The sequence below is a fragment of the Artibeus jamaicensis genome, unplaced genomic scaffold, assembly GCF_021234435.1.
Source record: "Artibeus jamaicensis isolate MK-2021 breed Jamaican fruit bat unplaced genomic scaffold, CSHL_Jam_final scaffold_1019, whole genome shotgun sequence".
Lineage (NCBI taxonomy): Eukaryota > Metazoa > Chordata > Mammalia > Chiroptera > Phyllostomidae > Artibeus > Artibeus jamaicensis.
Genome location: NW_026522025.1, coordinates 2,970,545 through 2,998,400, shown reverse-complemented (window position 1 = coordinate 2,998,400; position 27,856 = coordinate 2,970,545). Strand labels below are relative to the sequence as shown.

General features: G+C 43.8%; 1 protein-coding gene across 2 annotated transcripts in view; it reads left to right on the top strand.

The window, feature by feature from the left end:
- Positions 1–27,856, top strand: part of RAB3B (RAB3B, member RAS oncogene family) — a 65,526-nt gene that overhangs the window by 2,042 nt on the left and 35,628 nt on the right. Inside the window, exon 2 of one of the 2 annotated variants that reach the window (XM_053655637.1) lies at positions 5,639–5,879. In XM_053655637.1, coding sequence (XP_053511612.1) covers positions 5,652–5,879 — 228 coding nt within the window. In that variant the 5' untranslated portion in view covers positions 5,639–5,651. The remainder of the gene's footprint in view (positions 1–5,638; positions 5,880–27,856) is intronic. The other variant, XM_037148777.2, reaches the window with a different exon arrangement.

Genomic DNA, 27,856 nt, shown 5'->3' with positions numbered 1-27,856 from the left:
CACTGCAGTCTGGAGAAAGAAGGAAGTAAATGTTTCCAAGCTTCTATTGTGTGCAAGACAGAAGGCACTGAAAAGTCCCTGGTGGAGTGTCTGGCATTTAGTAGGTGCTCAAAACATGGTAGCTATTATGATACTGTTTCTATGGGGAAACAGTGAGGAGGTAGGCGGGGCTAGTGGTGATGGGTTGGCAGTGGAGAATGATTGAAAGAAAGGTTGAATTAGACAAATTAGTAGAGTATGGCTTTAGGGAGGAGGTTGATATAGTAGAGTGAGGTCCACATATGCCCAACTCCCTCTTTATCCTCATTGATAAATGTTCCCCATAGGAAGACAGAATTACATTTATTGAGCACCTCCTATGTGTCATGTACTATTTAGGTGCTTTGCCAACATGGACTACAGACTTTCCAATAATGCTTTTACAAATGAGAAAACTGTGTTTTAGTCATGTACAATTTCTTGTCACAGTCTCACAGCTAATTAGTGATGGTCCTGGAAATGGAATCTAATTTGTTTGATTTGGAACCCCAAGCTATTTCCACTACCCGGATGTCCTGGTAGAAGAAAACATAAAATGCACAAACACACACACAAAATTAAGTGTTTTCTAAAGCACTCTCCCATAGACTGGTTTTAATTCTTACAACAGTTTGCCAGGAAGTCATTTTATTAACTCTTATATAGGCGAGGAAACTGAGGCCCAAGGTGTGATTTACCTAAGGTCGTACAATTGCTGATTGAGTGCTCAACCCAGGTCTCTTGACTCAACCTTGTGCTTTTTCCATCAAGAGAGAAGTTCATCTATTTACTTACTTGCTGCATATATTGAGTTATCGCCAGACTGTAGGGATCTCTTCTCCTCTCCCCACTCTTTTCAGGCCGAAGTTGGCTTCTTAGGTGCTTATTTCTGCTGCCTATGAGACAAAACACATTTATTTTTCACACCAACCCTTAGAGGAGCCATTTTCTTCTTTCCCCTAGCCGGGAACCAGGAGTGACTTCCCAGATGGTCCCTGGGTCTTCATTTATGTTTCTTGTCACGGAGACAGTGAGCTACCTGGCTCTATCATTTATGTGACTGTCACAAAAGAGAGGGAAGATTTGATTGATGCTTATCTTGCAAGTGGTTCTGCATGTGCCACATGCAGTGACCTGTCTGCTCAGATAAGCCTCGGGTGGCTGCTGGTGAGGATGCTTTTTACCTCCCTCCCACATTCTGTGTAGCCCCTGCCTTCATATTGAGAAGATGCCCTCGGGGGCTTACATCTGAACGCGCCTTCTCGCTGAACCTCTCTGCCCTCTGCCTCTCCCTGTTCTCACACCACTGCCTGGGAAAGCTGTGCTGTGTGCACATCAACAGAGGTCGACAGTACAGCACGGCAAGTGCTGGGACAGAGATGCTGGCAAGTGCTGGCAAGTGCTTGGGGCTCTGGAGATGCTTCTTTACTCTATAAAATTGTTGGTTTCCCCCCACCCCCTACATCCAGTTATGTCTTGGAGTCTTGAGATAACAGAAATTCTCGTCGTGGTTTGCTGTGTGACTTTGGACAAACCACTTCTCTTTATGGAGCCTCAAGTTGTGACCTGTAAAACGAAGGGGAGTGGATGGGGCCAGAAATTGAAACCGTTTTTTGCTTTTGCCTTCCTTCCCACTCTCACACCTGTGGCAGGCGGAGCTAATAAAGGCTGATACTACACAAGGACACATGTATTTTTCTGCACGCAGTGTACACACAGAGCACACTTATGTACATTCTCTTATTTAAAACTCACGGCAGCCTTGAAAGCTAGATAATATTATCATATCATAGATGAGGACACTGACGCTCAGAGTTTAAGTGACTTGCCCAAGTTTGTACATTGAGTTACTGGGAAAGCAGGGACCAAGAGCCAGGCTTTTTGTTACGGTAGAGCTGCCACTCCAAAATCCCTTCTAATTCCAGGAGTCTAGGAGTGTAAACAGCTGCATTAGAAAGATCAAGAACAATAATACGACATTTACATCGATAGTCTGGCACAGGGCAAATGCTCACTAAATGTTTATTGAAAGGAGTAATATACCCTAAGGATTTACTATAGGTCAGGTACTAACAGGTGTAAGGATGGATACAACTCAGCTTCTACCAGACGCGAAGGCATATAGTTCATTGTAAAACAAGCTCAAATAATGTAGCCCAGGTCAGGGAGAGGACAGTTAAACAACATTTGACTGCAGAAGTGAATTAAAGTGGCCAGTGAAATAGTACCTATTGAGTGCCTCCCAGGGGCCAGGAAATTATGCCAGACTATTTACATATGGTAACTGCTCATTCTATTTGTACTATGGCTCTGTGAAGTAGGTGGTATTTTTTCCATTTTAAGATAAAAATTCTGTGACTTAGGGAGGCCAAATGATTTGCCCAAGAATTCAGCTGAGGAGCAGAGCAGGGATTTTGAACGTCCCTGTAACATTGCAGGGTACGAGGTCGAGTCTCAGCTGTTAGCTGTGAGGCTTCAGCAAATCCTCTTCATTTCTGGCTCTCAGTTTCCTTCTTGATCAAATGAAAATAATAATTTCTGTCCTTTCAGTTTTATTTCTCAAGTTTATTTAGAGGATAAAATAAGATAATGGATATGAAATCGAGGTATCGATCAAAGCTGTGTTTTAGTAAAGTTACTCTTTGACCAGCAATTCCATTTCTAAGATCTCTCCTGAGGAAATAAATAGGAAAGTGAACAAGTATCTATGTAAATAAATGGTCGCTGTGGTTTAATTTATAATAACTAAGAACAGAAAAATAATTTAAATGTACAACATTAAAGATTGGTCATATAACACATCCTTGGGTGGAATATAATGTAGTCAATTGAAATGATATTTATGTGGGGAGGGCAGGGGAGGGGAATGGGGGGGAATGGGAGAACTATAATTGAACAATAATAAAAAAATTAAAAAGAAAAAAAGATATTTATGAAGAGTTTTTAAAGTCTCAGTAAAATATTTATGATATAATGTTAAGTGAAAAGGAGCAGGGTACAGAACTAATTAAGATATAATCTTAGTTATTAAAGTATACATAGAAAATATAGACTAGAATGTATGGTATATTATCATTATATACAGATAAAACTATAAATAGATCTCTATGCTTACATATGCAAAGACTATCTCTGAAGGGTTCATGAACTGGTAGCATGTTTGCCCCTGGGAGAGGAACTGGAGATTGGGAATCAGAGGTGGGAGCTTTTGGGTTTTTTTCACTGTAAACCTTTAGTTTTTATCTTACTTATTTTTATGCTAAAAGTTAAGAAAATAATGCAAACTGCAGATGATGACAAAGAAGTACTTACAAATAGTAAAAGTTTGAATGTATTTTCAATGTGTGTTACATTTTAAATTAACAAATAATAAAATATAACTTAAAATAGATGGCGTTTTATTGCATGAAAAAAATAAGAGAGGAAATACACTTAAAAGGACAACAATGGCAGTTTTTGAAAGGATGGGATGTCCAACAATTAAATTTTTTCCTTTTTCTACTCCTCTCATTTTTCTATTTTTTTTACAATGAATATACACTTTCAAAGTTGAATTTTTCTCTGGTAAACGAAGATGATTGGCAGTCAAGCAGAGGATAGTGTGAGGTCATTGTGGTTGCTTCCTTTGTTTTAGGTTAAAAAAAAAGCATAATTCTTTTCAATTGCCAATTCTTGAAGCAGGCTCTGCACCTTGTACCACGAAAAATGGAAAAGTTAGGGCTGTGAGACAGTGTAAGCACCCTCCCCTCCGATCTCACGTTCTTCTCCCTCAGTGCCGTGCCTCAGTTGCCGGGGATCCAGGGCGTGTTCCACACCTGCCATGGGAGCCTTGTCTTGGGCAGATTGATGGAGGAAGTGCGGCTGTGGGTCACCAGAGGTGGGCGAGTGGCAGCGTCTTTAAGGAAGTGATATTAAAGGGCTGCTAATAAATTATCCCGCATATTTGTCTGACCTTTCTTCAAGACAGCTTTAAACCTTCTACATTGGTCAGCCCCTTGTCCTTACAGCCCACTGGAGTGACTCATAGAGATAAATCCACCAGTATCTTTTTATTTCCCTTTGGGGAAAAAAGCAGGAATTCCTAAAGAGAGTGACACCCTGGACATTATCCCACATTAGGGCTGTCTTCCTACCCTCCCCTGACTACCATCACATTTGAGTGTGCGGTGCTGAACATAAGAAGAGATTTACAGATGGAGAGGCGCGGGACCTGCAGTTGTTAAGGTGTAGTAAAAGCAATTAAAGACTATGGGTCTGCTGGATTATGGGGGACAGATCCAAAATATTCTAGGAAAGGAGAGGATGGTGGCAGGTCTGAAAGAGCTGGGGTCTCAGGGAAGGTCTGGCATGTAATGAGTACTCGGTGAAAGAATGAGTGAGTGAACAAACAAGTAAACAAGGGACCTAGGCTATGAAGGATTTGGAGTAATAATGACTTATGTTTACACCTGTGTGGGATTTCCCAGTTTATTAAGGCCTTACTCCTTGTAATGTCATTTGAGCCCTGTAATAGCACTGTGAGAAAAGCAGGGCAGAAATTGTTCTCCCCATTTTTCAGATGGTGAGATTGGTCCCCAGAGTGGCGAAGCGACTCTTATTAATTCAGCACACATTTTACTGGGTGCTGATTATGTACGAGGACTTGTGCTAAAAGCTAGAGAGACAGAAATGAAGTACATTCAGTCTCAGATGTGTGGTGTGAAGGAGGAGCTGGCGTAATAAACAGTTCTGAAATGATACGAGTGCTGTTCGAGTGCTCTGGCAGCGTAGGGGCAGGAGTGCAGGCCTCTGCCGTGCACAGGGGAGGTGAGACTTCCTTGGAGCTGCAAGGGTGAGTGGGAGTTTATTAGGAGGAGAATGTGTAGGCGGAAAGAAAGAATACGTGTCTAAAGGGACAAAAGCAAAACATATTGCATATTTAGAGTAAAGTGTGTAATTTGGTACAAAAGTAGCACAGATTGGTAGAGAGAAGACTTAGGGAAGATAGGCTTAGAGAGTTTACTCTTTGGTTATTTGGTTCTTTGTCAAGTTGAACAGTTTGGGCTTGATCTTCAGAGCTGTGGGGAGCCATTAAAGTTTTGAAACGGGAATGACAACCCTGTACTGGGCCTTTCTTAGCATGTTCATGTGTTTGCTGTTTTGAGTTTTTTTTCACTTAAAACTCAGCTCAGGAGCTGCCTCCTGTAGGGGACTCCTTGACCACCATTCTTCTAGGTTGGATTAGATGCTTCTTTTGGGCTTCCTTAGCCAAGACCTCCTTCTATCTTATCACTGACCTACTGCTTTGTTACCCTGGGTCTACGTAGTTTTTACTCTAATCTGTGGCCACTTAGAGGTCAGACGCCATGTCTGATTCATCTTTGTATTCCCCGTGCCCAGCACAGGGTTTGATCCGGAGCAACATTCTCAGTAAATATTTGCTGAAGGAATGAATGGGAGGAGCTGAGTTCCACCCCAGCCCTGAGACAACACTGGGATAGATGCAGTGATAGGGGGATTCTCAGTAGCGTGTGTTTCCTGAGTGATGTTGGAGTGGGGAATTAATATGCAGATGACAAAGTGACCATTAAATATTCATGACTCAGGGTGACACTAGAGATGTGTCTCTGTGTGACCACAGGTCTCTCCTGCAGATGGCTTCAGTGACTGATAGTAAAGCTGGAGTCAAAGATGCCTCCGACCAGAATTTTGACTACATGTTCAAACTGCTCATCATCGGCAACAGCAGTGTTGGCAAAACCTCCTTCCTCTTCCGCTATGCTGATGACACCTTCACCCCAGCCTTCGTCAGCACTGTCGGCATCGACTTCAAGGTGAAGACAGTCTACCGCCATGAGAAGCGAGTGAAGCTGCAGATCTGGGTGAGTGCTGGGCATCTTGGGCAGGTTTGCTCTGATGGGGAACTAGTCTGCTAGTACCAGGGCTGGGGGGGGCGGGGGCCAGTTTGGAGCTTCTGGGTGTTACTGCATCAGGCGCTAATGCTGTTGCTGGTCTGGCCCTTGGAGTGCCCGTTGCTGGTTTTATGTAAGTTTGCTTTCTTCTGGAGGCTCCGTTGTTTTTGCTGCCTAACTATCCAAGAGGTCTTATCCTGGCCTGTGTAAATGAGTGACTGAGAATCTGGGCTTTGGAGTTAGAGAGCTTGATTCAAATTCTAGTCCTGCCACTTACTAGTCATGGAACCTTGACTATATTACTTACCATCTCTGGGCCATCCTTTCCTCTTTGGAGATTATAATAGCATCTACTTCATAGGGTTGTGGGTGCTTAGCATAGTTATTAGGACATAGTTAATGCACAATAAATGTTACCTATTGTATCCATATCCTATCACTGCATAACAAATCACTTCAAAACTTTATGGTTTGAAACAACAATAATAATTCATTACCATGCCCTTTCTGTGAATTAAACATTTGAGAGTGGCTTCGTTTCTTGCTTGTGGTCTCTTATGAGCTTGCAGCCAGGCTTGGGTCACAGTCATCAGAAGGCTTGAGTGAGGATGGGAGGATCCCTTCAAAGGTGGCTTACTCACATCTGGTACTGGCTGTTAGCAGAAGGCCTTAGTTCATTGGTATGTGGCTCTCTCCACAGAGTTACTTAAGTGTCTTTGTGGCATGGTAGCTGGCTTCCCCCAGCTCTGGGAGAGATACAAGAAACCAAAGAGGAAATGGCAATGTCTCTTACTATTTAGCCTTAAGAGTATTCTATTGGGTAATGATTTAATGTAGGGGGAAACTATACAACGGCCATGAATCATTGGGAGGTGAGGATCAATGGGGACCATCTTGGAAGCTGGCCATCACAGTTACTGTTATTGGTATTTACCTGTGATACTAATAAAATATATACATATTTAAGATGATATAGCAACATATAAATCATATACTTTTCAATAATGAATTAACATTGAGATCAGAAATTCTGAAAATTTGTGATTTAAAGTTTTCAAAACAAAGAATTTATTATTCAACATGTTAAATGTAAATTAATACACTATGCATATATCTTATTGGTATAGTCTATATCCAGTATTTTTAATAAATTATTTTTATGTATTAATATTACCTTATAATTAACCCCAAGAGGTAGATATTATTTTAGTACACACCTATTTTACGGAAGAAAATAATTCGATTGAGATAATAATTAATTTGCCTCAAGTCAACCACACAGCTGTAAAGTGGGATTCCAGCTTAGATCTTCTGATTCTAAGTATGAGAGCCCGTATTTCCATGTATGACAGTGTTAAGTATTAATTTATATAGAGGTGAAAGTTCATTTTGTTCATTTTGTCTCTATTAAAAGCATCGAGGAATCATCAGTCATTACAAATGTCACAAGCTATACAGATCATTTAGTTCATTGGTTCTCGAAGTGTGTTCTCCTGACCGGCAGCATCAGCACCACCTGGGAATTTGTTAGAAATACAAAGTCTCAGGCCCCTCTTCACACCCACTGAATCTGAAACTCTGGGTTACGGCCCAACAATGTGTTATAACAAGCCTTCTAGGTGGCTTTGAGGCAGGCTAAAATTGAAGAATCACTGATCTAGTTTAACTGCCTCATGGTGAGAATCAGTAAGTATTTGTTAAGTATCTATTATGTGCCAAGTGGTTCCACTTATGTTATCTGACATCTTTGCAGCCAGTGCACAGAGCGGGGCGAGGGCACAGGATATTCATAGCATGGCCAGCGAGACAGTCTAACTAGAGCAAGGCTGGGAGAGAGGAGGGAGGGGGCGCCCAGTTAAATTTTCTGGAGAGGCCACCAAGCAGCATCTTGGGGGTTAGGGAGACCTTGCGCACCCAACAGAAGGTTCTCACCGTGAGTCAGAGGGTGAATGCCTGATGACTCCTTAGGGAGCTGAAGAAGCCACGAGAGTTTATTTTATCTAAGAAGAGAGATGTTTTTGGATGTTTACTATGTAGATTGATGAAGATGTCTTCACCTCAGAAGTGAAAACATTTGATCTCCAGCTCAGAGGGTCACATATTCTGCACTAGAAAAATCTTTGGGTAGGAAGGGACGATCTGCCCTTCTAAGGGGTTGGCAGTGGTGGCTCCCTCACTCTTCATTCATTTTTAGCCCCTCGTGAGCTTTTGCCATTTTTCTGTGCCTGATTAAGTGGATTTATTGATCCTACTACCTAATTTTAACTAAATGAACCATCACAATGGACATGTGGCTTTAAAAGAGTCCAGCAAAGAAACCTCTGATTGAACACTGTACTAATTATAGTGAGCCCAGATGAGCACAGAAAATGGCTGAACCCATATTTCTCTGACTCCCAGCACAAGGTCATTGTTGGCCATGTTTTGAGGTAAAACCAATGAGAGTCTAATTTGATTTGACATAGACAGTCACATTACTTCTTGCTAAAAAAAAATTGGGAAAGTTTTTTTTTTTCACATAATGCATGTGCTTTGCTGCAAAAAAAAGTTTTCTGTACTGTTTATAAATACACTAAAATGTAAACATTTAAATATTTATGTCACTTTACATATTTTAACAGCATTTGTGTTAAATATATATAAATTTAAGTAAATTCACAAATTAAGTAAATTTACAAATATTGTGTGGTACCTAACTTTTTCTTAATAGGGATATAAATTTGGAGACTACTACCATAGGCACTGGGGAGCCATAGATGGGTTTTAACAAGGTCACATATGTATTTTAGAAAAATCTGTGATTTCAGTGAGGAGGGTAGGTGGGAATGAGGCAAACAGACTAATGGTTTGGGTAGGTTACAAGGGCTTGAGCTAGCATAACAAAATACCACAGACTAGCTGGCCTAAACAACAGGAATTCATTTTCCCACGGTTCTAGAGATTGAAAGTCCAAGATCAAGGTTCCAGCAGGGTTGATGTCTGGCGGGAGCAGACAGGTGCCTTCTTGCTGTGTGCTCACGTGGACTTTTCTTGGTGTGTACAAATGAAGACAGAGTGAGCTCTTATCTCATGTCTCTTCTTAGAAGGACACTAATCCTATTAGATCAGGGTCCCACCCTTATGACCTTAACTAACCTTATTACTTCCTTAGAGGCCCCATCTCCAACTAGAGCCACATTCACATGTTAGGGCTTTAACATGTGAATTTTGGGAGGACACAAACATTTGGTACATAACACTAAGACGATGACAAAATGACATAATGGATGGAAATGAAGAAAAAGATTTAGGACTAGAATTTATGGAATTTAATGATTAGTTCATTGTACAGGGAGAGGGAGGAATACATATGTACTCATAAATTTTACTTTTATAAACAAAAATTCGGTGGGTTTTTTAAAGCTGTGTGAGCTTTGGTAAATCACTTCTATGAATAGATAATATCCTCAACTGCAAATCCTCTCCAGCTTGTTGGGGGAGAACTACACGGTGTTAACATAGAATTGTGCCAGGCACATATTAGGAATGCAATAAATGTTATGTTCCTTCCTTTCTCTGCTCTTGATCCATGTGCAAAGTGTGGACTGGCCCCTTGCAAGGTTTCCCGCCCGTGGTTCTAGGTGTGCTGGTACAGCATTCAGAGACTCACCAGCACAGCATGAAGTGTTGATTTAAATTTCTCTAGCCCATTTGATCACTCCCAGGAAGTTTCAGAAAGTCATTGTCAGCGTGGAAGGTGGTGAGAGAAGAGAAGATTATGAGCATCATTGAGCAGGACCATTCACAAAAGGAGTTTCTGTCATCTCTGGGGGATGTTGGATGATGAAGTCATTGATAGTGCCTTGTTCTCTGGGGTCCTTCGTACATAGTGGGGAGATGGGGGCAGGGGGAAATATTGTTAATAGAGAGTGAGAGCATGCACAGTTGTAAAGGGAGGGAGACTTGGAAGCTCCACAGCAACAAATGTGACTAGAAGCCACTTATTGCTGGGTGCTGGTTGCCAAGCAACCCCTGGAGACCTGTGGAAGAGAAGAGCGAGAGAGGGCCTTTCACTACCTCTACATGGGGCCCATTGCAGGGACTGTTGTGTCTGGTGCTGGTCAAGGGAAGAATCTGGGGACCTGTGGGAGGACTAAGCTGACCTGGGACTTTGGAATCCTGGGTTCTATTCCTGTATCTGCCCTGCAGTTATTGTGTGATATGGAGTGACCCTTACCTTCCCCCAACTATCAAATGGAAAAGATAATTATTTTTCTTGCCTCATGGGTTGTTGTGAAGATTGAGTGAATAAATGGAAAGGAAACTCCAAGGAGAACTATGAAGCCTTGAATAGATCAGAAGGACGATGGGTATGGTCAGCCATGTGAATTCTTCTTGTATGTGCTTTAAATTACTCGTTGTGTCTTTCATACCTTCCCCCTGACATAGGGAGGTAGTGATCTCCTTAAGGAAAGGGTGACGTTGAGGCCAGAGATGTCAAGTAACTTCTGCAGAGCCAGGCAGTGAGCTTCATTCTTTCAGTCATTCAATAGGCATTTACCTGGCACTCGCTCTGCGCCAGGCATTGTGCTGGCTGTGGGGAAACACCCTTCCTGCTCTCATGGAGTGTACACTCCGGTAGGGGAGATAGAAACTAAGTACATGGATAAAAAATATCTAACTTTATCTGTGGCAAGGGCTCTGAAGAACAAAAGCTGGGCACTGGGACTCAGAGCTCGAATCATGAACTGTGACTTAGGTCTCATCCCCAGGCTTGCAGCTGGGGTTCTCAGGCTCAACTCTTCCCAATTTAAAAGGCTAGCTTAACGGATGACCCTCCACATACCAGCTCACCCCCGGCCTGGTCCCTGTCAGGGGACATGGTGGCAGGGGTCTCCATTGTGGAAAGATAGAATATTTCCCTTTCACTTCCACCAGTGAGGCTTTTTTGGTGACTTGCATGTCAAATAGTGTCTCCTATGTCTGGGGTTACCGGTGTAAAGACAGGAGGGGACTGGCGGGCCTGTCCAGCATTCTTCTACTGAGGGTTCAAGAACTCTGTGTTTTGTGAAGGGTTTAGAGGCCACTGTCCTTACTCCTGGGCCCATCCTGGCATTACTTTTCTCCCTCCTCTTTCTTTCTCTTCAACTCCCTGCTCTGAAGCCCTCCATCATTTTATTTGTGTGTGTGTGTGTGTGTGTGTGTGTGTGTGAATTGGTGCTGATTTTTAAAAAATAATGTGTAGAAAGCATTAACATAAGCGCCTGACATAAACACTCAACAAATGGTAATTTTTATTAAGATTCTAGGGAGATCGAGAAATGATACTCATTTTCTTGCCCACCTAAGGCTGGAGTCAGCTGAGAGACAAATGCAGGAGTCAGGGAGATGGGGAGTAATGTGACTTATTACAGATACAAGCTAGGATTCATCCCAGCTTTTTTTTTCATCATGTGCTTCAGCACATGGCTCAAGTCTTCCAGGAAGTGGCTCTGCTAATACTTCACTTTGGAGTCAGATAGACATACAAATCCAATCACAGGGCGACAGGAGTCCCTAGCTGCAATTAGCCCAAACAATATACAGCCAAGGTCAAAGTCCATGTGACCCAGATTTACTAATTTGAGGCCAAAGCATCCCACCCACATCTCTAGTAGAAATTTTTTTTGTCTACAAAGAGTCTTCCTCTTGGAGGGGAAAAGAGGATTTGTTCTTCAATAACTCTTGTTATAATTAAAGAGATAGATATAAGTAAGCATGGACTCCAAAGGGAGGTTAAGCAGAAGGATGAAAGCTGGGAAAATAGAAGGTGTCTTAAAAGATTTTCCTGGGAATTTTGAATTCCGCAACGATGAGAATGACTGCTTAGGTAAACGGGAACTGAGAACCAGATCAGGTGAGATGGGGCTGTTGGGCAGTCAGCTGGGTTCACTGAACAGCCAGCAAACAACCTTACCCCCGCATGCAGTTTCCAGGAAATTTTAGGTCACCACGTGACTTTGGAGTCACTCATACTATTACAACTAGCAAACATTAAACCAGGGGATGTCAAAGACCTGTACTTTAGGAACAGTGATATAAAAGTACAATAAAATATAATGGAGCTTAGGAATGTGGGAAAGATAATCATACCAGAAACCTAGACTGAGGAGCATGGTGGCTCTTGAGCAGTCATTTAACAAACACTGACTCTGCCGGACATTGGGGATAGAGAAATTGACATGAACATGACGCATCCATCCTCTGCTCTTCAGGAACTGGTGAGACTGAATTTACATCTAACTCCAGAGGTGAGATAAAATGAGTACCATAGTTTTTGTTTTGGTTAACAGAAGCAAACTAGGACATTAAGGGAGACTGACTTTTCCCTAGACTTTAAGAAATTATTATGGTGGATTATTATATCAGATCAGGCAGCTGTCTAATGGGCATCTGTATTAGTTTCCTATGGCTGCTCTTACAAATGACCACAAACTCAGCGGCTTAAAACGACACGTATTATCTTACATTTCTGGAGGTCAGAGTTCAAAATGGGTCTCCCTGGGCCAAAATCAGGGTGTTGGTCAGTCTGCATTCCCCTTGGAGACTCTAGGAGAAAGTCTTTTACTTGCCTTTTCCAGCTTTTAGAAGCTTCCTGAATTCCTTCTCTCCTTCAAAGCTAGAGATATAACACCTTCCCCTCTCTTCCTGACCTTCTTGCCTTCCTTTCACAGAATCCTTGCGATTATCTTGAGCTCACGTGAGCAATCCAGGATAATTGTCCCATCTCAAAACTTTAACTTGGTCATATTTGCAAAGTCCCTTTTGCCATGCAAGGGAACATTTTCACAGTTCCTGATGATTAAGACCTGGATCTCTCTAGGGGAGCCATTTTTTTTCTGACTATCGCGGCATCTATTAAGAGCATAGAAAAGATCTAATATAAATTTTCCTTACCCTTCAAGGCTCTAACTCCAGTTCCCTGTCCTCTAGTGACAGCATCCTGTGTACCTGGCTGAAACGAATACTATCTGTGTCTTGGGCTCACACTGTCCCCTGAGAATACCTGTCACCTTGTAGGGGTGCCAACGAGCCTGTGAATTTAGAGCTTATCACAGTGGCTGAGGTCTAGAAAGAGATAGGACTTGACCAAGAGCTCAGGGTGAGGGCTCCTAACACGTTCCAGTGCTTTTCCTGCCACCTGAACATCAGCTGGGTTTCTCTACGGAGGGACTGATGGGTAACAGAGAAGAGGCTGGAGGCTGAACAGGGACACTGGGGCTCTGACAGGTCCCTGTGGCTCCAGGAAGATGGAGCGGGCCCTGAGTACAACATCCCACACTCGGCTCTTAATGATAATCAGAATTGATTTTTCTCGGCAGCAAGTTTCCTGGTGTGGCTGCAGAGACATGTTGACACTTTCATCTCTCCAAAGTCTGTAGGAGGCAGCTGCTGGAGGGGCTTTAATTTGATCTCTAAAATCACAACAGAGACTATGGGAAGTCAAATCAGAATTGCAGGCATAGTCTGCCTTTGTAATTTGCAAATAAATGAACCAGTAATCCTCACTGGCTATTCAAGGGGCCTCTACTCTTTGGGCTCCTGAACTCCTTCCCTCCACCCGAAGCAATGTGGGACAAAAGGAAATAACCCACAAGCCACTTGCAGACTCATTAATTCAATAAACAAGTGTCATGTACCTATTATGTGCCAGATGCAGTCATAGAAAGACAAATAAATAAATAGTTGCAATATGATGTAAATGACACAGTAAAGGGATGAAGAAAGTGCTGTAGGAACACAGGGAACGGAGCTGCTACCTCTGCTTGGGAAAGTTATATTAGGCTTCACAAAGGAGGGAACATTTGATCTGGGTCTTTGCAGATAATTAAGAGTTTTTCAGGTTAAGATGAGGGAAAATCTCTACAAGCAGAAAAAAGAAAGAAAGAAAGACATTTGAAAAAGCACTATTGCTTTCAAGGATCCATTTAGTGCCTGATTGTGGTAGGTTGTGCAGGGGTTGGTCAGACTCAGGGGCATTCAGTGTAGCCACAGACATATAACACGTACGCAGAACTAGATGATGCTGGGGATGTGAATGATGCCTTGAGAGAGGTACAGAAAGTTTTAAGGGAGTACTGAGAGGGAGTGCTCCCTCTCAGCCTGGGGGCCTGTCAGGGAGGGCTACGTGGAGGAGGTGGCCTTGTAGTAATAAGTGCTGTAGCCCTGTCCAGTGTGGCTCAGTTGGTTGGGAATCGTACTATAAAGCGAAAGGTCACTGGTTCGGTTCCTAGTCAGGGCACATGCCTGGGTTGCAGGTTCGGTGAGGTGTCTGATCAAGGCACCTGTGAGAAGCAACCAATCAATGTTTCTCTCTCGTATAGATGTTTCTCTCCCTCTCTATCTCCCTCCTTTCCCCTCTCTCTAAAAATAAACAATAAATAAAATCTTTAAAAAAAAAAACAGGTGGCCTTAGCCAATAATAACATCCACAGAGGCAGGGCCATCTGTCTCCTCTCTCTAGCTCTGTGGTCCAACTGACCTCTGTTTTTGACTCAGTGGCAGTGTGCTGACATCCCCTGAAACAATTTCCATGTTTAGGAAGCAGCGCAGCAGCGGTTGGGAGCGCAGCCTTTGGAGTGAGCCAGAACTTCGCTCCGAACCCATTCCTGTCACTGTCATCTTGCTCAAGTCCAGTTACCTCTTTGTGCTTCACTTTCTTCTTTCTAAAATAAGGATAATGTTAGTAACAAGCACATAGTGGCTTTGAGAGATGAAATACGATAATACTTAGCCTGGTGCCTGGTGCCTAGGAAATGATCACTAAGTTGGTAGTCTTTGTTATAATTAACTCTGTTACTCTCAAGGGTTGGTTTGTGGCAACCAGGAGTCTGGATGTGATCTGAACTGGACTTTGCATCTTTTTGAGGAGTTGATGCACATCCACCTGAATTCTTTCTCTGAGTCCTGAGCTGAGTCTGCCATGGTTGGTGGCCAACCCCTTTGGCAGAGCCCTGCCCTGATGGCACATGCAATTTAGCTGGGGAGATAAAAACAACTCAGAAATGTGTGGTGTTGAGTGAATGCAGTAGAAATGTAAAAGAAATAGTTCAGGATTGAGTAGAGTGGGTGAGAGAGGCCTCTGGGGGGAGATGGGGCATCGCAGGATGGGGAAGGGAGGTGGGTGCAATAGAGACATTCCAAGCCAGGGGGGTCAACATGAGCTGAGGTGGGGGGCAGACATTAAGGGTGGAAATGAGTTATGTGCTTTGTGTGATGTTCCTGTGAGGTGTCTGGATTCCTCCTATTTCTCCCGGTCACAGCTCCTGACTCTGCATGTAGCATGCGCTGTAGCCATTCTGGCCATACCAAACTGCTATGTGTTTATCTGTTCATTCATTCAGCCATAGTTACTTTGTATGCACCAAGCATTGTTCTAGGCGCTACAGATACAGCAGTGAAAGCAACGGGCAAAATCCCCTTATTCTCTTACACTAGCAATAAACAAGTAAAATATGAGCATACAGTGTGTTCTATGGTGATAAGTGTTCAGGGGAAAAATATAGCAGGATCAGAGGATAGGAAGTGAGAGGTGTTTACAAGTTTAATCAGGTAGTCGGAGGACTTTTGAGTTAAGCCCTGAAGAAGGTCTGGGATATTTAGTGGGAGAGCATCCCAGGCAGAGGGAATAACATGGGCAGAAGCCCGGAGGCAGGGGTATGCCTGGCATAGTCCGGGAAGAGGAGGAGGCCAGTGCAGCGGCAGCCAGGGCACAGCGGTCAGAGAAAAAGTGCAAGCGTTAGTGGGGAGACCAGATTGTGCTGGGCCTCGGATGCCTTGGTAAAGGTTTTGGATTTTTTTTAAAACAGTTTTGTTGAGGTAGATACTTTAAAACTGTGCATATTTAATGTATGCGATTTGATGGGTTTGGATATGTGCAAACACTCATGAAACTATCATTACAATCAAGATAAGAGGTATATTCATTGCCTCCAAAAGTTTCCTTGTATCTCCCTCCTTTTTTGGTGGTAAAAATACTTAACATGAGATCTACCTTCTTAATAAATTTTTAAGTGCACAATACAGTATTGTTAACGATAGGCACTATATTGTATAGCAGATTTCTAGAACTTATACCCACTGTTTTATCTCTGCTTCTCTGAGTTTGACTATTTTAGATATTTCATTTAATAAAAACAGTACCCTTCTGTTATTGGCTTATTTCACTCAGCATAATGTCCTTCAGGTTCACCCATCTTTTTGTAAATGGTACAATTTTCCTCTTTTTAAAGGATAGCTGAATAATATTTTATTGTATGTACATACAACATTTTCTTTATCCTTTCATCTGTCAGTGAACATTTGTGTTGTTTCCATATCTTGGCTCTTGTGAATAATGCTGTGGTGGACATAGGATGGCAGGTAGGTATCTCTCCGAGACCCGACTTCAATTCTTTTGGGTATGCGTGCAGAAGTGGGATGGCTGGATCCTGCAGTAGTTCTCCCAAAGGACTTAAATAGACGTTTCTTTAAAGAAGACATGTAAGTGGCCAGCAGGTACACTAGTCTCCCCCTTATTCACAAGAGACACATGCCAAGACCTCCAGTGGGTGCCTGATACTACTGGACCATATATGTACTATGTTTTTTTTCTGTACATACGTATGATAAAGTATAATTTATAAATTAGGCACACTAAGAAATTAACAACAGTAACTGATAATAAAATAGAGCAACTATAACAATATGCTGTAATAAAAATTATGTGGATGCGGTCTCTCTCTCACTGATAACCTAGATACCTACCATATGACTAACCGGTGGGTAATGTACACAGAGCACACCTGCCGGACGATGGGGTGACTCATGTCCTGAATGGGAGGGAGGGGGGATGGCACGAGATTTTCTTCATGCTACTTCATCATACTACTCAAAGTGGCATGCAGTTTAAAACTTATGAATTGTTTATTTATGGAATTTTTCATTTAATATTTTCAGGCCACAGTTTACCATGGGTAACTGAGACTGTGGAAAGTGAAACTGGATAAGTGTGAACTACTGTACATATGGAAAATACTCAGCACCACTAATCATCAAGTAAATGCAAATAAAAAGCACAAGATATCACTTCGCACATTTTAGAATAGTATTTAAAAGAACGAACGATAAGTGTTGGCAAGGATGTGGAGAAACTGGGACCCTTGTACATTGTTGGTGGGGATGTAAAAAGGTGCAGCCATTATGCAAAACTGTATGGAGTTTCCTCAAAAAATTAAAAAAAGGATTTGGGTTTCACTCAGAATGAGGTGGGAGGGTTTGGAGTAGTGCAATTGCATGATCCGACTTACTTTCTTTTTCATCTTCACCCGAGGATATGTTTACTGATTTTAGAGAAAGAGGAAGCGGTTGAGCAGAGAAAGAGAAGAACACTGATTTGAGAGAGAAACACAATCAGTTGCCTCTCACACGTGCCCCAACCAGAATCAGACTCACAACCTAGATATGTATCCTCACTGGAAATTGAACCCGCAACCTTTTTGGTGTACAGGACAGCGCTTCAACCAACTGAGCCACTTGGCCAGGGCTCACTTACATTTTTAAAATAAAACCTTATTTTTAGGTAATTTTAGATTTATGGAAAATTTGCAGTGATAGTACAGAATTCCCATATATCCTTTAACCATTTTTCCTAACATTAACATCTTACATAACCATGGTGCATTTGTCAAAGCTGAGAAATTAAAGCCTTGGCCAGGTGGTTCATTTGGTTGGAGCATCATCCCTTGCACCAAAAGTTTGCAGGTTCGATCCCCAGTCAGGGCACATGCCTGGGTTGCGGGTTCAATCCCAAATTGGAGTGCGTGAGGGAGGCAAGTGATGGGTATTTCTCTCTCACACTGATGTTTCTCTCTCTCTCTCAAATCAGTAAACATATCCTCAGGTGAGGATTAAAAAAACAAACTTAAGATATTAAAACTGGTACATTATTATTAACTAGACTATAGACTTTATTCAGATTTCACTAGTTTTTCAATAAACATCCTTTTACAGTTTGAGAATCCAATCCATGTTTCACTTAGTGACATATTTTGAAAGGTGAGATATAATTCATATATCATAACATTCACCCTTTTAAAATATACAGTTGAGTTATTTTTAGCATTGATAAAATTGTATAGCCATCACTACTGATTCCAAAACATTTTAGTGACTTACATTTTAATATTTAACAGGATTGCTTGAGCCGGGATTATACCTGTTTTAGGAGTAAATTATAAATAGGCAAAGGACAGAAGCAGGGAAGACCAGTTAGAATTTGTAATGATCCAGGCAGGGAATGATGGAGTCTTGAAGCAGGGTGGAACTAGCAGTAGTAGGGAAAGTGGTCAGATTCTGTGTGTATGTTGAAAATATCGCTGGCCGGATTTGCTGATGAATTAGATGTGAGGAGAGCAGGAAGGGGAGGTGTCAATGTGCCGAGGGTTTGGTCTGAGTGACTGGAGAGTTGAAGACTCCCCTTTGACGGAGATGTGGAAGATACTGTAGGGGGAGCAGGATTTAGGGAGACAGTTGGGAACTGAGTTTTGGTTATGTCAAATTTGTGATGTCTGCTAAATGAACAAGTAGAGCTGTAGAATAGACTGTTGGATGAATGAATCTGCAGTCAAGCCCTGACTGGAGATATGAATTAGCAAGTCATCGGCATTCAGGTGGTATTTAAAACCATGAAGTCAAATAAGATCAACAAGAGAGTGAAAACAGAAGAAAAGTTCTAAGGACTGAGCCCAGAGATATTCCAACACTAAGATGTTGGGAAAATGAAGAAGAATCCGCAAGAGAGACTGAAAAGGGAAAGTGTGGTGTCCTTGCAGCCAAACCGAGTTGGAGTTTTATGGAGGAAGGAGAGATCAACTGTGTCAAACACTACTGCTAGGATGTGGATATGAGGACTGAGAACTGACCACTGAGTTCAGCAACTTGGAGTTTATTGGCAGCCTGTTTTGATGGAGTAGTGAGGGTGAAAGCCTAATAAGAGCGGAAGAAGAGAATTGAAGGCACCAAGTATACATGACACTTTCAAGAATTTTTGCCCTTGGAGTTTGCCCTTGGAGTACAGGCAAATGGGTGGTAGCTGAAGGTGAAGGGGAAAGTGAGTCAAAAGAGCATTTTTTCATATTGTTTTTTAAGATGGGAGAAGTAGCAGTATGTTCATGGGCTAGTGGAACAATCCAATAAAGATCAACAAACCAAGCAACCAACAAAGAAAAACACAAAACTGATGCTATAGGAGGGAAAGGAGAATTGCTGGACAATATCTTCGAGTTGGTGAGAGGGAATGGAATCACAGCAGAGGGTGAGTCCTTGCAAGGGGCACAGACAGGACCCCCATTAACTGGGGGGAGAGCAGGGGGTATGGGCACAGGTGCTGCTAGGGGCTACACGTGCTGGTGGGAGTTCTCTTGGAAGTCATTTTCTGATGAAGTAGGAAGCAAGATCGTCAGCTGAGAGTGAGAATGGGGGAGGAACTGAGAATGTTGTCGGAACTGAGAATGTTGTCTAGGAAAGTAGAAGAGTGAATAGACCAGGGAACTTGATCTGATTGCTGATTAAGGTTCTGCTTGAAATTAGTGATCATAAATTCATATGTGTGAATTCTTGAACCTGAAGCAAGGTTTTTTGTTTCTCTCTATCCATGTTTTGCTCTGTGGATACAGCCACAGCATCGGCAGAGAGTTGGCTTCACTGGGTGTTGTTGTGCTGAGTGAGTGTTAAAGCAAATGGGAGCCCAGGGAGCCAGGGTGTGTGCGTGGACGCCGCTGTGGTAATTGACCACCAAAGTCAAGCTGAGCAGAGAGGGAGGCGAGGATGCGAGGGCGAGGGACAGTGGAAAGATGGTAGGGGTTGAAGACTGTTAAGCTGGGAATCTAGGGGTGAGCAGGAAAGATCATAGTCATCTGTGAGTGGGAGACTTGAAATTACTATTGGTAATGAAAAGGTACAGGATATGATGGTGAGAGTGAGTAGCTGAAGTAGAGTTAGAAATCAGCATCACCAGAGGAGAAGAGTTCGGGGAAACGAGAGTCCAAGATGCTGGGAAGCTTATTTGTGTGGATTATGAGTCACCAAGGATTATGGAGAGAGTAACAGTAAACCAGGATCTGCTCACTGGTCAGTAGAGGAACAAGTGGGTGGTGTAATCTCATGATGTGAAATTCAAAGCTGGAGATTTTTTTTCTAATCCTCACCCAAGGACATGCCTATTGATTTTAGAGAGAGGGAAAGGGAGGGAGAGAGAGAGAGAGAGAGACACCAATGTGAGAGAAAAACATCAGTTGGCTGCCACTTGCATGTGTCCCAACTAGGGACTGAACTCCAAACCCAGGCATGTGACCCTACAGAGAATCAAACCCAGGATCTTTTGGTTCAAGGGATGAGACTCCAACCAACTGAGAGGTATTTTGTTTTATGAAGGAGGAAGCAGAATGATTTTGAAGCAGCTGTGAGAAGCAGGAGGTGTATCCCACCTCCTGGCCCAGTGATTCAGAGGTAGTGAGAGAAGAAGCAACCATCACTTTGGGGCGTCAGGGCATGCTGTGTCCTCTGGGAGAGCCAGATTGGACTTACAGCAAGATGAGGAAGACATCCAGAAGAAAGGCTGAGGAAAAAGAGATTTGTCTGATGACTGTGAATTTCAGAAGGCCCTGGGAGAGCTGTCGGCGGGGAGGGGAGGAGATAGGGTTAGGAGAGATGGTGGGTAGAGTCCAGGGATGGTCTGGCAGGCTTGGGCTTCTTGCCATGACTGACACGGAGGGATAGAAGGTGCAGACAGATGGCCCCGGGGCCCGCAGTGGTTGTGTACGGCGTGTGGGAGGAGGGGTAGGAGCCTTGAGTTTTCCTGTTCCCTGCTTTTAGAGGCCCAGACGCTGGTGAAGGGGATGCCTGGTGTCCCTCCCCATTTCACATGTCAATAATTGTTATGGCCACCACCATTTATGTAAAACATCCTCTCCTGTAAAATGGGGCTGAGAACGCCTCCCGAAGGGTTGGTGTGAGCGGGCAGTGGCACTGGCTGATACCAGCGCTCTGCTCAGAGACAGGTGCCGTCATGATCCCTGTTGTACAGGGAAGTAAACTGGTGTCCAGAGAAGTTAGGTGGCTTCCCAGGTTCACTCAGATAACAAGAGGAAGAGTCCAGAATTGAGCTGAGAGCAATCTGACTTCAAAACTCATGAATGCCCCCTGACCTGGACCTCTCCCCTCCTTGTTATGTCAGCACACGGGTAAGGACGTGGGCGCTTCGAAGGTTTGCCACAGATGGTGAAAACGTCAAGTTATAATTTATTGGGCAGCAACTCTGTGTTGTGTAGGTGCTTTAGAGGCTTTTTTGGTAATCATTACAACTATTCTGCACAAAAAAGGTGAGGAAACTTAGACTAAGTTAAGGAGTTTGGCCAAATCTTACCAAGACTGGTAAAGGGCACAGCTGGGACTCACAATTAGGGCTGTCTGCCACCAGAGCCTGTGTTCTTTTTGTTCCCCGCTGCCCTCTGCGCTCTTCCCACTGCCCTGTCATACACAGCAAGCTGCCTCGCAGGTGGCTGAAAGTGAGAGTTCTTGTCACAGCCGAAATGTGGAGCCTCCAAGCAGACCCTCTCAGAAAGGGCTGGGTTATCTGCTGCAGACGGTCTCCTGTTTGCTTTCCAGCTCCCCTGCCTTTCTACCAGCCCTCTTCTGTCCACGCGACTGCTACTTCACAAATGAGTCTAATGGCCATCCGAGGCTGTCCAGAACTGATATGTAATTAAGTGGCTCGGCTCTTAATGTAGTGGTCTGTGAGGAGATGCTGCACGTCCTGGCAGTGGGAGAGGAGGGGTAGAAGCTTGGTTAGTTCGTCTGTGGTCTGAGTAGAAGGAACACATGTGATGCATCATAACGATGTTTCTGAACCTCAGTTTCCTCAACTGAAAAATAGGAATGATATGTATGGCTACTTCTTTGTAGTGCCGTAAAGATGAAATGAGACACTATAAGGAGAGGACCTAGCACGGTGCCTGTAACTTGTTAGATGCTCAATACATTTGCTTAAAGTTACACAGTGAGTGGTAGAACTGGACACGTTCATGAGTGTTCTATTGTGCCATACTGTTGTGACTAATCTCGGTTACGACCACTTTTAAGATTTTGAGCTGTGGCGTTTAGAAGGTAGAGAAATTAGATGTGACTCATAGCCCCTCCCCCTCATTTTCAGTGGGTGGGGACAGCAGCAGTACTCAGCCCCTGAAGATGCCCAGTGGCCTTCGAAGATGGGAGATTCTGCTAGCTTCCTTGGATCCTGTCCGATGTGTTATTAAGGGCAGGGGTGGGAGCAGGGGAGGCCATTCAACTGAGGATTTCTAATTCCTTCCTTCTGCAAAGTCCTCCTTTCCCCACACCACTGCCCCACACCTTCAGTTGCCAGGTGACAGCTGGAAACTCTTATCCTCTCTGTTCTCCTGTGCTTCTCACTTTCCTCTGTGAAGTCAGTTGACTTTGTCCTAATGATGGTAGAGGCTCCAAGCTCAGGCCCAGGGGTGTGGAGGAGAGGGGAGATGAGGCAAGGTCAGGTCCAAGGGAATGTCTGTGCTTCCTGTCCTGAGCACCCAGCTCAAAACGGAGGGTCCTCCTTTATTCCTCTTAGCTCTTGTCCTACTCATCCCATAAAAACTATCCATTTTCTCTCCCATACTTCTCGTGAATGCACTTGCTCCTCAGTCCCATTCCATAAAATTTATCCAGGGCTGACTGTGAGCTTGGCTGTCCCTTCTACCCCTTTTCTGCCTCGGATTCCTATTATCTTCCCCCTTAGACTATAGTAGCAGCTCAGATGGATCTCCCTGCCCTCAGTCTGTTTCTTCCATATGCTCTCTGATGCTGTCACTCGTTGCTTAAAATCCAGGGGGGCCTGATCCTTGATACTAATAAAGTCCTTTGCCAGGCACTCTGGCTCCTTTCTTGCCTCCTCAGCCCTGTCTTCAGTGACTTCAGTCAGTCCGTGCTGCACCTACGTGTTCTCCAAGCCCACAATCTAAACACAGGGTGTACACACACACACACACACACACACACACACACACACACACACAACCCCAAAGGGCAAAACTTTATATTTTAGAACAGTTTTACACTTACAGAAAAGTTGCAAAGAAGATAACAAAGTTCCCTTTTACACCAGACCCATTTTTGCCAATTATTATCATTTTACATTAGTGTAATACATTTGTTCTAATTAACCAATATTGATACATTATTATTAAGCAAAGTCCATAGTTTATTCAGATTCCTTAGTTTTTATGTAATATTCCTTATTCCTTTTCTGTTCCAGGATTTTATCCAGGATATCACATTATATTTAATTGTCATGGCTGCGAGAATTAGGGTGCCCTTTTTGGCTTCCTGCTTTCCCTTTTCCCTAAGAATTACCCGTCCTCCCCATTTTCCATTGCAAACTTCCACTTGCCTTTAAACACTCAGTTCAAGTATAACCTCCTCTGGGGAACCTTTGCTGACCCGTCTCTCCCCTGGCCTGGTTTAAGGGCTCCTCCATTACTTCCCACATCTACCGGCTGCATTGTAGTGATCTGGACTGTGTCTGATTTTCTCCCAGACTGCAGGTTCCCTGAGGATCTTGATTCAGGTGTACAGCCCGGGGCCAGGCCGAGAGTAAGCATTCAGCAGGGATTAGCGAAATGAAAGAGTACTCAGGCTGTGGCTTTCTACCTCTTAAAGTCAAGGCCAGCTGTACTTCCTGTACCTGGAATATGAGCTTTCTCTCAGGCTGATAACGTTTTGCTTCTCTCAGGAACCTCCTGTGACCAGTTCTGCTGCTCAGTGCCCGGGAGGTCTGAGGCTCCCAGGGGTGTCCAGCCGGTGGCCCGCAGTCCACATGTGGCCCAGGATGGCTATGAATGTGGCTCAGAACAAAATCATAAATTTACTTAAAACATTGTGCGATTTTTTCTGTGATTATGTGTCGTAATGTAAATATTTAATGTGTGGCCCAAGACAACTCTTCTTCCAGTGTGGCTTAGAGACGCCAAAAGGTTGGACACCTCTGGACACTGTTAGACTCTGTACAGAAGGCATGTGGCTTCCTCACCTGCCTTCCTCTCAGCCACGTGGACACCAGTCCAGTCAGTTAATCGGATACGTTCGTGATCTCATTTGATCCTGAAAGGAGGTCTTGTCGTCCCTGATACGCACATGAGTATACTGAGGCCCAGAGAGGTGAAGGGTTTGTACTTTACTAGAGGTCACGTGGCCGGTAAATGGGTTAAGTGGGACTTGAACCCAGGCTTTTGTGACTCACTCTCCAAGCCCAGGCTCTTCCCACTGGACCACACTGTTTCTGCATGTAAAAAAGGGAGACCTAACACTGAACAACAATTTAGAGCCATACTGGAGCTAACCCAGTGCACCCTAGCCTCATCTACAGGGACTGTTTGAAAATACAGCCCTAGGCTGATCCCACAGCACTGGAAATTGGCCGAATTCTTCCATTTCCTCTGGTAGGACTTGGAGGAAAAGGTAAGGGCAGTAAGAGAGAAACGGAAAGAGTGAGTAGAGAAAAATCAGAGGTGATTCTAAGGTTGGACATTGTAAGGACAGAAAATGCCCTCTCAGAATACTGTCTGCTGTCCTCCCCCACTGCTATGTTGCTGTGTCAACTGATTGAGCCTAAAGGCTGGCTTGCAAATTTACCACCAGCGGAGGCATAATTAGCCCTTTAATTTCCTTTCAGTGGAAGTTTGCTCAGGCAGTTTCCAGCCCTCCTCCTGGGCCTCCTCCCTCGCACTTTCCTACACCTCCCGCTCCGCTGGGAGTCTGAGGCCTGTCCTGGGTGTGGCATCAGGGGAAGAATGCAGGTATCGAGGGCAAGCTGTAAAGTGAATAAACATGACGAATGGTTATACAGAGCATTACAGCTATCCAAGCACTACCCCAACACTTAATCTCATTTTATCCTCCCAACAATGTCCAGAAAAGGATATTATTATCAACTCCACTACGCAGCTAATGAATCAGCTCAGAAAGTCAGGTGCCAGGCCACATGCCATGGAGTGGCAGAGCTGGATTTTGAACTCAGATTTGCTTAGCCCCAAATTCATACTCTTACCACTGCCCCTCAATAGTACCCACTTATTAAATGCTTATGGTGTTTAATTAATGACACATAAGTGCTGAAGGAACACTAAAATTAAGGGAATGATAAGAATGCAGATTTTAAGAGGGTTCTTGGAGGAAGTAATCCTAACTCTTGAGAGGGAAACAGAAGTGGATGCCAAAGTGCAGAATTTAAAAGAAAATTGTCTTGTTCCCCAAGGGATTTAAAGTGACAAAGAATAGACAGAGTGAGAGACTTCATCTTTTTTGTTTTTAGTTTGGTTCTGTTGGGGGAAAGCCCCAAAAGTCTAAATTCAAGATTGATTCCAAAGAACTGACATGTAGCCTTATTCAATTCATAAGAGCTTTAATAGGAGAAACTTACATACACAGGCAAAGCAGCTCCCAGTGGTGGTTGGTAATAACTAACCTCTCCCAGGACATGGTCTCTGCTTTATCTAGGGGGTTAACAGTAAATCTATATAGTGGGTAGTCACTTAGACCACCGAAAGAATAATGTGTTTCTAAGTTAACAGATAGTGTCAGGCAGTTATCCACACTTTATATATTCATTATCTTCCTTCTTGGGGGCATGGCATTTGACCCTTTGGGCAGCATTAAAGTTTTCTGGGTAGTCAGCCAAGCCTGAGGCTGCAAAGAGTTAAATAGTCACGGGTTAAACAGAGAGTTCAACATTTCCCAGATGCTTTTACCCTGGAGCCATACTGCATCTTTGACTTCTCCTATAGGTTCTAACTCTTTTTTTTCCAGCTATGCTGCTGCAGATTTCCTCCGAGCAGTTCAGTCAATCCTAAAACAAAAGAAAACAAAACAAAACATCCCAAAAACAGAACTAGAAGAGTTTATAGTCTGGTGCAGGAGGTAAACATTTTGGCCATTCACACAGTATTTCATTAGAGAGAGGGCAGGATAGAGGTTAGGGAGGCTGTGAGGTCAGGCTGACTAGTACAGATCTTTGTCACTTATGTGACCTTATGTTACCAGACAGAAATGAGGTTCAGCTGCCTGCCGCCACCCACAGGCAGATTCTGGAGACAGGCTGGTGAGGAGGGAGAGGGGTCTTTATGAAAACGCTGAGCCATTTGGGAGGATAGGAGACTCCCTGTTGTCAGGCACATCTCTTCTGCAAAACACGAATAAAACCCAGCCACTCCCAAAAAAGACCAAAAACCACAACAATGTCCAGAACTCCTGCTCCATCCTTATCTTTCCTTTGGAGCCTGAGGCAGCTAAGTAGGTAGCTGTCTGGCTTAAGGCTCCCTCCTTGAGACTAAGTCTGCGTGTGTTGTCGGAGCTGCCATCAGGCACACAGCCTGTGGATTCCAGGGCTAGAAAGGTCTCACAAGCTCCAGCCCGTACTGCCTGAGATGGGTCAAAGAGAGTGCATTGCTGCCTTCCCTCAGCTTATATCTCCCAGCCCAAACTTCCTGCACTGCAGTTGGCCCTCTATCCAATCTCATCTTTTTCCCAGGCTAGACTTAGCAGGTGTTTTCTGTGGCACAACATCTCCTCCTGCCGCAATCTTGACCGTTACGGTACATGTGGCTGCATCCTCTGGACTCACTCCCACCCAGGGACCAGAGGGAGTAGAAGGGTTTCTTTCCCTTAGCCAAACATTTCACTAGCCTTGCTCATGCTCAGTGCAATGACTTCCTCTTGCAGAGTCTTTGCCCAGGGTGGGGAATCTGTTGTCATGTGCTAGCTTGGTTACTGGGGCAATGCGGTACTGCCCCTGTGGCCCCTCCCCTCTGCTCCCACTGTCAGCCCCGGCCAGGTTACGTGGTATCACTTAGACAAGTATTTAACCTCTGAGTCTCAGTAACTTCATCTGTAAATTGGTATGATAATGGAACCTCTCTCAGAAAGTGGTAAGAATTAGCGTAGTGCTAGCCACACTCTAAGTGTCAATAAATGGGGAGCCACTCATTACTTCTGCCTGTGGGTATTGGGGAAAATGGGAATCATTGAGGAGGAAGCATTTGAGCTGAATTCTGACTGGTAAGTAGTGACTGGTTCAACAGTACAGAGGTCAGGCTGTTCCAGGCAGAGGGAACAATAAGAGGAAAGCACAGAGATGTTTTGGGACCTGGGGAGTAGCCCAGGATGGTAAGAACTTGGTGAGAAAGAATGGGAGGGATAGCATGAGCTTAGGGCAGTGAATCTGTTACATTAGAAAACCAAGGGTAAGTGGAGCACCCCTGAAAAGCAGCAGAGCACAGGGGTCAAGCTCACAGGTCCAACATTTGCCAAATTGAGCAAGTATTTAACTTTTCTGTGCCTCAGTTTCTTTGTCCTACTCGCCTCAAAGAGCTGCTTGTAAGGACTGACAAAGTAACACATGAAAAGCACTTGTCACAGTTCCTGGCAGTTAGTAAATACTCAATTCATGTTAGCAATTGTTATTATTACTATTTATCCTGTTTCCTTAGAGCTACAGGTGGCCATAAAAATCATCTAGTGTAATATCCCTTTTAAAAAATTGAAAAACCAGACTTCTGGCCAAGACGGAAGCATAAGTAGATATGCTTTGCTTCCTTGCACAACCAAAAGAAGGACAACAAATTTAAAAACAAAAAATAATCAGAACTGCCAGAAAACTGAACTGTGTGGAATTCTGACAACCAAGGAGTTAAAGAAGAAACATTCTTCCAGACCAGTAGGAGGGGCAGAGACAGGCAGCTGGGGCTGAGAGGACTCACAGCAAGGCTGCATCTGGAGGACCAGGTGCTTTGATATTAGTCTGTGGATAAGCTGGGTGGAATAACTGGGGAGTGAGACAGGCTGCACAAACCAAGGTCCAGTGTGGGAAACTAAAGTCTCAAAACCTC